This window comes from Cucurbita moschata, unplaced genomic scaffold, assembly GCF_002738365.1.
Source record: "Cucurbita moschata cultivar Rifu unplaced genomic scaffold, Cmos_1.0 Cmo_Scf00019, whole genome shotgun sequence".
Lineage (NCBI taxonomy): Eukaryota > Viridiplantae > Streptophyta > Magnoliopsida > Cucurbitales > Cucurbitaceae > Cucurbita > Cucurbita moschata.
In genome coordinates this window covers 38,936-49,148 of record NW_019268535.1, presented here as the reverse complement: position 1 = coordinate 49,148, position 10,213 = coordinate 38,936, and the positions used below count along the sequence as shown (strand labels likewise).

General features: G+C 38.9%; 2 protein-coding genes and 1 non-coding gene across 3 annotated transcripts; all 3 read right to left on the bottom strand.

The window, feature by feature from the left end:
* Window positions 1-70: 70 nt before the first annotated feature.
* Window positions 71-3,803, bottom strand: LOC111456682. The gene is made up of 3 exons (XM_023098656.1): window positions 3,741-3,803; window positions 2,439-2,946; window positions 71-426 (listed from the first exon to the last, which is right to left on the bottom strand). The coding sequence occupies exons 1-2, from the start codon at window positions 3,801-3,803 to the stop codon at window positions 2,443-2,445; spliced, it is 567 nt and encodes a 188-aa protein (XP_022954424.1). The 3' UTR covers window positions 71-426; window positions 2,439-2,442.
* TRNAT-CGU lies at window positions 3,308-3,379 on the bottom strand. The gene has a single exon. It is a non-coding gene; the product is annotated as a tRNA-Thr (tRNA).
* LOC111457142 (protein LONGIFOLIA 1-like) lies at window positions 3,713-8,409 on the bottom strand. The gene is made up of 5 exons (XM_023099300.1): window positions 8,096-8,409; window positions 7,521-7,585; window positions 5,329-7,386; window positions 5,100-5,220; window positions 3,713-4,744 (listed from the first exon to the last, which is right to left on the bottom strand). The coding sequence occupies exons 1-5, from the start codon at window positions 8,238-8,240 to the stop codon at window positions 3,927-3,929; spliced, it is 3,207 nt and encodes a 1,068-aa protein (XP_022955068.1). The 5' UTR covers window positions 8,241-8,409; the 3' UTR covers window positions 3,713-3,926.
* Between the last annotated feature and the right edge of the window lie 1,804 nt (window positions 8,410-10,213).

Below are 10,213 nucleotides of genomic sequence, written 5' to 3'. Positions count from 1 at the left end.
AAAAAAAAAAAAAAAAAAAAAAAAAAAAAAAAAAAAAAAAAAAAAAAAAAAACAGTAATTCGAGGTGGTATACTTTACTGGTGGCAAACCCCATGTCTTGTATTATTGTATAGGCTGGGCTACAAACTATGCCAACTTAATCCACTCTCAGGTTGAAACTGAAAGAGAGGCAGAGTAGAAGAATGCAAGCTGGAGAAAACATTTCCCAAAGAACAACGAACCTGGTAAAATTTCCTAAGTTATTAATGGTCATTTACAGGAATCTGCAACCAAGTTGACAATTATTAGACAACCACTAGTACTACAACTCTTGGGATAAGAATGCTGAGAATAACAGTAACAAAAGTTACGCAGAAGATAGTAAAAAAAGAAAGAATCCATGCCGCAGCAAGTAGGCCATGAACATCTTATAAGAACCCATCAAACCTGATGACAGAAGAACTCATTTATGTCAGAAAACTGGCACATACTATCATGAAAAACAATAGCATTACTGAAAAGTCATTTTAGTTCATAAAATTAATTCAAAAGATCACATTTGTGTTCTTAATGAAATAAAATATTGATATCAAGATGTCCTTCATAAACAAGATGTGCCATTCTCTGAAACCTAAGCTTATGTCTTGTGCTAATCTGCATTTAAAGACACTTAAAAATAAGAAAAAAGGGAAGTTATTCTCCACCATCCAAAAGAAATGCAATACATATTGCACGAATGGACATATTTTACAGAGAAACGCGGCATAACAAAGACCAAGAAAATGGTGCGTATAGAGTATCTATAATAAAGTCCATCTTACATGCCTCAACCACATCCTCCATGGCACTTCACTACCACATACAAGCAACCAAATGATGAAAAGACGAGCATAAAATTTTAATAAAAGCTCGGTATCACATTTTTCTCCACTAGTGTTCTTCATAGGGAAAATTCTATAATTCAAAGTTGCTTCCAATTAAAAATCTTTATACAGACAAAACGCTTTGTACACAACCACCATCAAAGCTTAATATTCTAAAATTTGTATGGAATTGGCTGCTAAAGGACGTGCAGCCACAGTATCTTAACAGAATCACTTGTTCCCCTCCCCCAATCCTCCCACGACCAAAACTAATATTCAGCACGACAATAATGATCGAAGTTGAATGCTATCCACTTGAGTGCATGGGGTAAAGTATGCATTAAATCGAAGTAAAACTAAAATGCAGTCATCATTGAACATCACCCTGCCTGCCTGCCAATGAATAGCCATATTTCTATACGGAACAGGACAACATCCACGCAGAATTCCTACAACTTCACATGAGATTGTTCAATTAATTAAGGTCATAGCTTCCTTCTTCAACCTGACTTTCAGCGAAGGTAGTGGACATCACTAACCCGAAGAACTTCATGAAACACATATTATACAATTATAGTAGAATTTCGTGAATCTAATTTGAATACATCGCATATTTCCAAAGAACAACCCAGGAATGGAAGCCAAATCCTATAAGATCAAAAGAAAAGAGCCATAAGGCCAAAAGCACTTCCTAGTATTGGATGATGAAAGTCCCACATCGGCTAATTTAGGGAATGATCATGGGTTTATAATCAAAGAATACTTTCTCCATTGGAGCGAGGCCTTTTGAGGAAGCCCAAAGCTAGGCCATGAGAGCTTATGCTCAAAGTGGACAATATCATACCATTGTGGAGAGTCGTGTTCATCTAACAAGGTATCAGAGTCATGCCCTAAACTTAGTCGTGCCAATAGACTGATAAAAGGAGTCGAGCCTCCTCGGGCTCCTCAAAGGCATAGTAAACAATAACTAAGACTCCAAAAGAAAAAGGAGGCTGCATAGTAAAAAATGACTAAGACTCCAAAAGAAAAAGGAGTCGAGCCTCGATTAAGGGGAGACGTATTTTGTTCGAGGGGAGGTGTTGGGTGATGAAAGTCCCACATCGGTTAATTTAGGTAATGATCGGGAATGATCTTGGGTTTATAATCAAAGAATAATCTCTCCATTGGAGTGAGGCCTTTTGGGGAGCCCAAAGAAAAGTCAAGAGAGCTTGAGCATAGCTCAAAGTAGACAATATCATACCATTGTGGAGACTCGTGTTCATCTAACACCTAGCCCTTTAAAGTTCTACTCATATTATGAACCGGAAAGCGATCAAGCCTTCAGACCCATCATCTATAAGTAAGGTATGCAGCCTTCTTACCATCTGCATTGACAATAAGCTGTAAAAGAACCTATGCCATTTTAAACAAGAAGAATGATTTGTACACCAACAGAAAATGCACAACTTATGCAATTGGGGAAGACGGAACCAGTCAACCCCTTAAAGAACGGGGGGAGGCCAAGAACGGAACAGCAAGAGTATGCATACGGAGAGAAAAACCTAAACCCAAAGATCGCCACACACCAAACCGGTCGTCGAAGAGAAAAAGACTCACCTCACTACTTCTGATAACCACCTCCACGGGCATTAATATCCTCCTCGATTGCGGCAGTAAGATAAACTTTGGGGAAGTCGGCAGGGTCGAACTTAGTCTCCTTCATCATCTGCTCGATGTCAGGTTTCTTGAGGATAATGCGTCGAATTGGAGGGCGATTGCGACGCTGGTCGCGGCTGTAATACTTAATGTCGAAGACGGTTTGGGGATTGGAGGTGGGGACAATGGGTTTCTGCTTAGTAGTGGCGGGGCAAAAGACCCTGTACTCTAAGGCGCTGGGGACGGCAGATCTGTACTCTGGATCTGCACAAGGGCCGGTGATCTCCCATGGCTTCTTGATGAAGCGCTTTAGGGTTTGGAAGAGGGAGGAGGAAGCTTTGGCCATGGAGGGAGGGAGGGAGAGAGAGAGGGGGGCAGGGGATGGGATGGGAACAACCCAAAATTCTTCCGACTTAAAAATGAAAATTTGTGAAATGATTTTGGATTTTTTTGTATGAAAGGTTATATACTGCAAACTCGGTTGGCAGTTGGCACAAGTAATTTTCAGTTTTTATTGATTTTATATTTCCTAGTTAAATTAATACCTTTAAAAAATTTAATATTTCATTTTAGAAATATTATTAATACTCTCCAACATTTACCTAAAATAAATGTCCTTTCCGTTATTATCATGCTTAAAAAATATCTTTTAAATTTCATAAAATTTTAAATGTGAGAATTTTATTACATAATAACTATTTATAAAATGTTAAAAATAACATTTCAGTTAAGAATTTCTAAAACAAATATAAAATTGATGGACAAAGAATTAAAAAAAAGGCCCAAGAATTGAGTCACCAAAACTTGCGGAATAAAACATAAACCTAAATAGCCCCCGGCGAGGATCGAACTCGCGACCTTTCGCTTACGAAGCGAACGCACTACCACTATGCTACGGAGGCAGCTGTTGTTACAAGCATTCCTGTAGTTTATTTAACTAAAACATTACAAATTTCTGTTTTATCGGGCGTTTTTCATTGGTACCATATTAAAATTTCTCACCATAGATAAGCAGTATATAAATATATATATATATTTTTTTTTATCGAATCTTGAAAGTTTTGATATGATTAGAGAAGCTCATTCTGAGGATTGATTATATTTACTTGTGTTGTTAAGACTTGAGGGTACTGCTTTGATTCAAATTCCGTTGTAATAGAAAATTGGATTGAGAAAAATATTGGGAGATGTTTTTGACAGTTTGTAGGAAGCAGAAGGAAAGCAAAAGGGAGAGGTGAAGAAAGAATAATATCAGATGCATACATATATTGATTCATCAGAATGTTGATGTTCATGTTCACCATCTTTACAACACTTCTTAACCATTAGTCACAACGCTTCACAGCACTATCTATCTATCTATATTGTAGGAAAAAAAAAAGAAAAATGAAGGTTCCATCACTATGAAATGCAAAACAGATAGATGTGGAAAGGTTAAAGAAGAAACTGTCAAGTAAACAACTGTCTTCGTCTGCCTGACTTCGTGCGTAAATGAGCAGCCTCAACGTATACGATTTCGTCAACCAAGTCTTTGAATATCAATCTTTCAACGTCTAAGACGACGTTGGAGATGTCACCAAAGAAATCAGTCCAACTCTCAGATCTTTGCAACACATCCTCCATTAACATGTTTTTCAAACCGTCGTCCTGATCATCCAAGTTGCATTTGGGTGTCTTGGTTTGAAACTGTTTGATTTCGGCACATAGCTCCTTCAGAAGCGTTTGCGCACTAATAGATTTAGTTACTAGTTTTTTGGATGTTGTCCAGGGCTCTGGTGATGCAGCAACAACAGACAACTTTCTGCCAACAGTCTCATTAACAACATCAAAAATGAGTTTGCGATGAGATTTCTCCTGCTTCAGTTTTGAATCTGCAACTTTCACAGAGCTGCACTCATCCTTTCTTACCAAACTGCTCGTCTTGGTTTGCTCCAAAACGAAGAATAACTCAGGGTTGATCGGATGACCAGAAGGGTGGAGTTGAAACGTTGCCAGGCCCGAGCCTAGGTCCCGGAGTAAGAGGCCAGAAGCTAACAATATTTCAGATATGTATCTGTTATCTGGATCAGTATTCTCACATAATGATGCAATGTAATCTGTTTTTGCTTCATCATAGTGAGAGTTCAGGCGCCTGAGCTTCTGAACCAAGTTGTCGATGTTTTGCAGTTTCTTGCGGTTGATTTCCATGCTAAGACCAGGCTCCACACTGCTATCTGTGGCACTCCATTGATATTCACCACAATCTTCAGAGCCTAAAGCCCTATTGCCTGAAAGGTATGCATCAAAGTATTAGAGCGGATTAAATTGAAACTTCCTCTCTCTTTCAGAATGGAATTGAAAAGTTGAGCTTAAATTTCTATGCTGCGGCTTAAGAGTGATATCATGATAAAGCTTCACCCACCGGAGCACAACAAAATGAATTTGCCGAACATTATAAAACCATAAAATATCCTGGCCTACATTCTAAATCTGACATATTTCAAGATTGATCATCAATAATTACCTCCCACCCCCTGTTAAAAATGTGTCATCTTCATATTCACTTTTGAAAATGTGGGACGGTGGTACAGTGACTAAATTGTGAAATATTCAAATTGATTCAGAAAGGATTGTTGGTTTTACCTTTGAGGGATTTTGATATCTGCTTAACAGGAGATGGCGATGGCTCCTCGTCTCTATACATAGAGGAATCGAGAATGGAAACCGGACTAGGATGTTCAAGAGCAGGAGTAGCAAGTTTTGCCTGCAAGCCACAAAATCAAAACTCAAACTTGAGTTCTGAAACAATTTAATATATTATAGATTAGTTGCTGTAAATGCAGAGCAAAAAGAAAATGAATAGGTCACCTACATTTTCCATTGAATGTGAACCTGAGTACTTTGAAGTCTTCATTTGTAAACCATGGCTACCATTAATGTCAGTAGGAAGTTCGCTGCTGGTGACTTCTATATCTGTCTTTGAGTCCAAGGATAAATTACTGTCAGACAGTTGAGATATGTCGTCTCCTTGGTTGCTCAAAGTTCTTGATTCATTACTTATCTCACTCAATTGGTCATCCATTTGGGACACATGCGAAGATTTCATTCTCAATTTTCCAACGTGAGAGCCCGAATCAGTTTCTTGTCTGTTGGATTTCCATTTAGTTTTGTTTGTGTCAGATGGAGGAGTTGGTGGTCGAGATCGTTTGTCTTGCTCAGCCTTCTTCTGCTGCAATCTTGGGCTCACAGACCCTGAGGTTTTTATTGAACTTACGGTGTTTTCCGTTGCCAAATGTTGAGGCTTTGAAGAAGAATGCGTTGGTCTTAGATTTTTTGCATTCTCTTTCTTTTTGGTGGAACTCGCACCAGAGCCCCTCCCACTATTTTCAGGAGATGTATCTTTAACTGCTCGGTTGCCACTGAAGTTCTTTTTACCATGCGGGGCTTTCTGAAGCTTAGGGACACCAGGAAGGCCATCCATCTGAATAACTGATGAAGCTGGAATTCCAGATTTTTCCACAAGTTTTGCTGGTTTCATGATCACAATTGGAGATTCCCCACTCCTGGAAGAATCCTTTTGGTTCTTTGGCCGACTTCGTTCGCTCATCAACCTACAATTAACACTACTGCTCTCACGTTTTGATTCATTCTCTCTTTGAGTTCCACTGTTACAAGGTTCCTCCTCCTTCCTAGTCTCCAAGAGCCCCTTTGATTGCATAGCGTCAAGGATCTGTTTCAGTGCTCTAAGATCTTTCCCTGATTGTTTAAACTCCAAGTCTTCCAATCTTTTTTCAATTTCGCTATAAACAGAAGGAAAGGGGTTAGACGATCCAGCTAATCCATTTAGGTGCTTCAGAGCAGGTTTATGAAAGGCTCTACTTCCATCCTGCTGCCTCCAAGGTGCAACTTCTACCGGAAACTTTGAATTTGGTATAGGTTTCATTACTAAATCAGGATTCTTCCATCGTGGAGAAGTTGGGCCTTTCAATGTGTTCCGAGGAGAGTCAGGAGTTCTAATTGGCCTCATTGAGCTTATGCCATCCAATGAGCTAACGAAGGGGTCACGTCTCACCTGAGCATCACTGGCCAAGGGTGAGCCTGGAAGTGCTTCCAATCCCATTAACTTTGCCACAACACTGGGGGGATGCTTTCTGGATCCCGACGGTTGTGGTGGATCAATAGATTTTTCACTTGAGCAATCGCTACCATTCAAGTTCTTTGAAAGTTTGTTTGATTTTAACATACACTTGGAACCATGAATTGAACTCTCCCTGCTGTCCAATGAGAGTCTTGGAAAGTCTTTAAATTTCGGAGCTGACCGAATGGTATCTCGTGATTCAAAGGATAATCGCTCAACCTCTCTCCCATCATAAGAAAACCGAGGACCATCTCTAGAGAATGATTGCACAAATCCATCTTTTACTTCGTGAGACAGTTTATCATGTTCTCCGACTTCATTGTAATACCATGGTGCATCTCGAAGTTTAGCAAGAACCAAAAGAGACTCCTTCAGATCAACAGGCATCTTTTGTTTCCAATTTGTATCATCTTTAGAAGCCCCATCTGTAGATTGGGATAGCTGTAAAGGCCTTGGAGAGTCTCTATGCTTCATAGAACGACTCCGTGCTTCGTCATTGGTATACGTTTTGACCGATAACATTCTTGCTTCCCTATACATAGAATCCTTCACGACATCTCGCAGATCAAGGGGTTGCCTCCCCACACGGGGAGAGGTACTTGACTGGCTTGCTGCAGAATCTCTCAATGGCGCTCTTGATAAAAGTATCTGATCAAAGGAGGAAGCTTGCAACTGAGCTGTTTTGTTGTGCTCACCAGAGGACATGGAAGATGAGCAAGAGGAGAAAGAAGCTCTCGATAAATCTTTATTAAACCTTTGTTTGTCACTGGAACTCTCATTTAGAGACATGTCCTACAAGAACAAGATTCATAGATTACGATCCAGAATGAACTCAAAATTTCTGTACAGAACTTAAATGCTTAAACATATATGCAATTTAGTAAAGTAGCAGGCTTAAAAAATGGCAGAGTAATTAGGAGACTTACAGTTGCCTCTGTCTGAAAGACATTGTATTCTTTCCCTGGGTTGCCAATACTTAGATGAGAAGTGCCTGTAGTAGACAAGATTGAAAAAAAGAATTGGCATGATATCAATTTGCATACCACTGGATTAATACATAATAACGCTGAAATTATTAGATGATTAAAAAACTCATTTGGAGTGGCTGAATCAGAAGTAATCTAAATAAGGGATCGTCATTAGACACATGTTTATGAAGAGCATGATATGTTTTGTTTGTAAACCAAGGAATACCGATCCCCATATTTACAAAGTATTTTCCTCCAAAGAGCACCAATTACGGAGATATCCATAAAACAGCCGCAGAAGAGAAAGCAAAAGAATCACAAACTTAAATTCATTTCCTCCGTCCCCAAAACAAAAAAGAAAAGGAAACGATGTAGAGAAAGAAGTGGCATCTTCAACTCTTAAAAGAACTATGCATTGAAACAAGATATAACAAAGTGATGGAAACGTCATAAAGAAGATATAGTCCTTAGGCTGCTTGACGTTTTTGTGGCAAACAGACAATAAACGAAAGCAAATTGAGATAGTGAAATACCAGGAGGAAGCCGCCTGTGCCTCAATTGTCTTCCACTGAGTATATGCTGACGATCAAACAACTGCAAAATCCCAGTCATGCATCCTATTTGCTTCTGCAGATCTGGATTTTCATCAGCTAAAGAATGCAGAAGCTTTGCAGCCATCTTCAGGTTCTTCTCTTTCACAACAAACTATGCCCTTCCCTCAGTTCAGTCATAGAAAGAACCACATACCAAAACAAAAAAGAACCCAAATCTAAGGCTACACAACAAGATAATGCGTAGTGCAATAAATATTGTAACCAGCACTCCCTCAATCCAAAAAGAACAAAGCCCTTAGTTACTTGATAAAACAAACGCCTTTCTTCCCCACATTCTCCTGAGTTCTATTCAGTCCAAACCCCAAAAGAGATTCTTCGAAAGCCCATGCCCCTTGAGTTACAGCATCTCCCAACAGATTCTCCACCGAAATACAAATTCCTTCTTGGGTTGTACGTACAAGACAGAAATATCAGATTTACACCTAATTACAGCTTCAGAAACAGTGCAATTTCCAGCTGGACCACCATTAATCACAATCATCAGCTCACAATGTAAAAGAAATCCCAATCCCACAAAAATTTCCACCCAAATCCCAAAATGCTCTTCTGGGTTCCTTACCAATTTCCCAAATCTCGATTCCTTGCAGCAAAGGAGAAGAATCCAGGAGCAGAGAGAGGCAATGGGTGAACCAGGAATGGCGAGCGAAGAAGAGATAGAAAGAGAGAGGTGAAAGAAAAGGTTGTGCAGATTTATGAAGGGATGTGAACAAGTATCTTAGAAGAACAAATGTAAGCACTTGGTTGGAGCTAGTAACATGGAAAATGAAGCTAATCAAACAAACGCAATTGGGGATTGCAACAAAAGAGCTTCTTGTTTTCCTGGGATTCTTTTTAGAGGAAATTGAGAGAGTGGGGGAAGAGAGAGAGAGAGAGAGAAAATGTGGGTCAGATGTTCTTCAGCTTCCTATCTCGGAATGGGTATGTGAGTGGGTCAAGAGCTGTGTATATGTGCATGTGAACTTGTCAGTACTCTCCTAGAGAGAGAGAAGAGAGAAGAGAGAAGAGAGAAGAGAGAAGGATTTTTTACTTTGTATCCTCTTTCCTTTCTCAAACTCTCGCTTTCATGTTTCAAGTTGCTACTTCCCTGAAACAGCCGGAGCTGATGATACTAATTAAAACAAGATGACTTCAACATGAACAATTGGTCCCATTTTAGATGAGAAATTAAAGCTTCATTTCCAAAAATAATAAAATGGAAAGAAAAAAAAAACTTGGAATTTTAATTTATTAGGTGAAATAATCTCAACTTACCAATCGATAAGGAGAGACATGTATATCAACTAGGTTGGGAAGTGTTTAAGAAATTGGACATGAATTTCTTTATGATGATAATAATAATAAATGTCAACACTTGAACAAGGAAAACCAATAATATTTATTTAGAGAGAGAGCTTTGTAGTTTACTATTAGAAAATAATTGAAAGTTGTTAGGACATCATGACATGGGCGCCATCATCTCCTCACAACCTCAAATAAGTCTTTGCTCATTGAAATATACAACAAATAATGTTGTTTTTCATTCATTCTTTTGAATTAGGGAAAAATAATTGTAATAGTAAAAAAAAGTTGGATGAAATCTAAAGTTGGGTTTTGTCCCGTTGTTCACATTGTTAGTTGAACTCATGAAAATGTGATGAGAAGATGGAAGAAAGGTTTTGCATGGCATGTGGGATGGATTACAAAGATTAGGGCATCACCAACTAAACAATAATACCCATTTCCCATGGAACAATGCAATGAGTGTTATGGTCCTTTAATATTGATATACGGCGACATTGTCAAAGCTCTCTCTTTGTCTCTTGGAATCTTTATCATTTGGTTGATGCCCCTCAAAGGAGTGGAAGAATTAGGTAGGCCAACAGAGGTGGGGGCTTTCAACCCCACAACTTAATATATAACCAATAATTTCATCGAGAACTCTTTTTTTTTTTTTTTTAGGGTACAAGAGAGAGAAGAATTCTGCATGATGGGATCTCTCTCTCTCTCTCTCTCTCTCTCTCTCTCTCTCTCTCTCTCTCTCTCTCTCTCTCTCTCTCT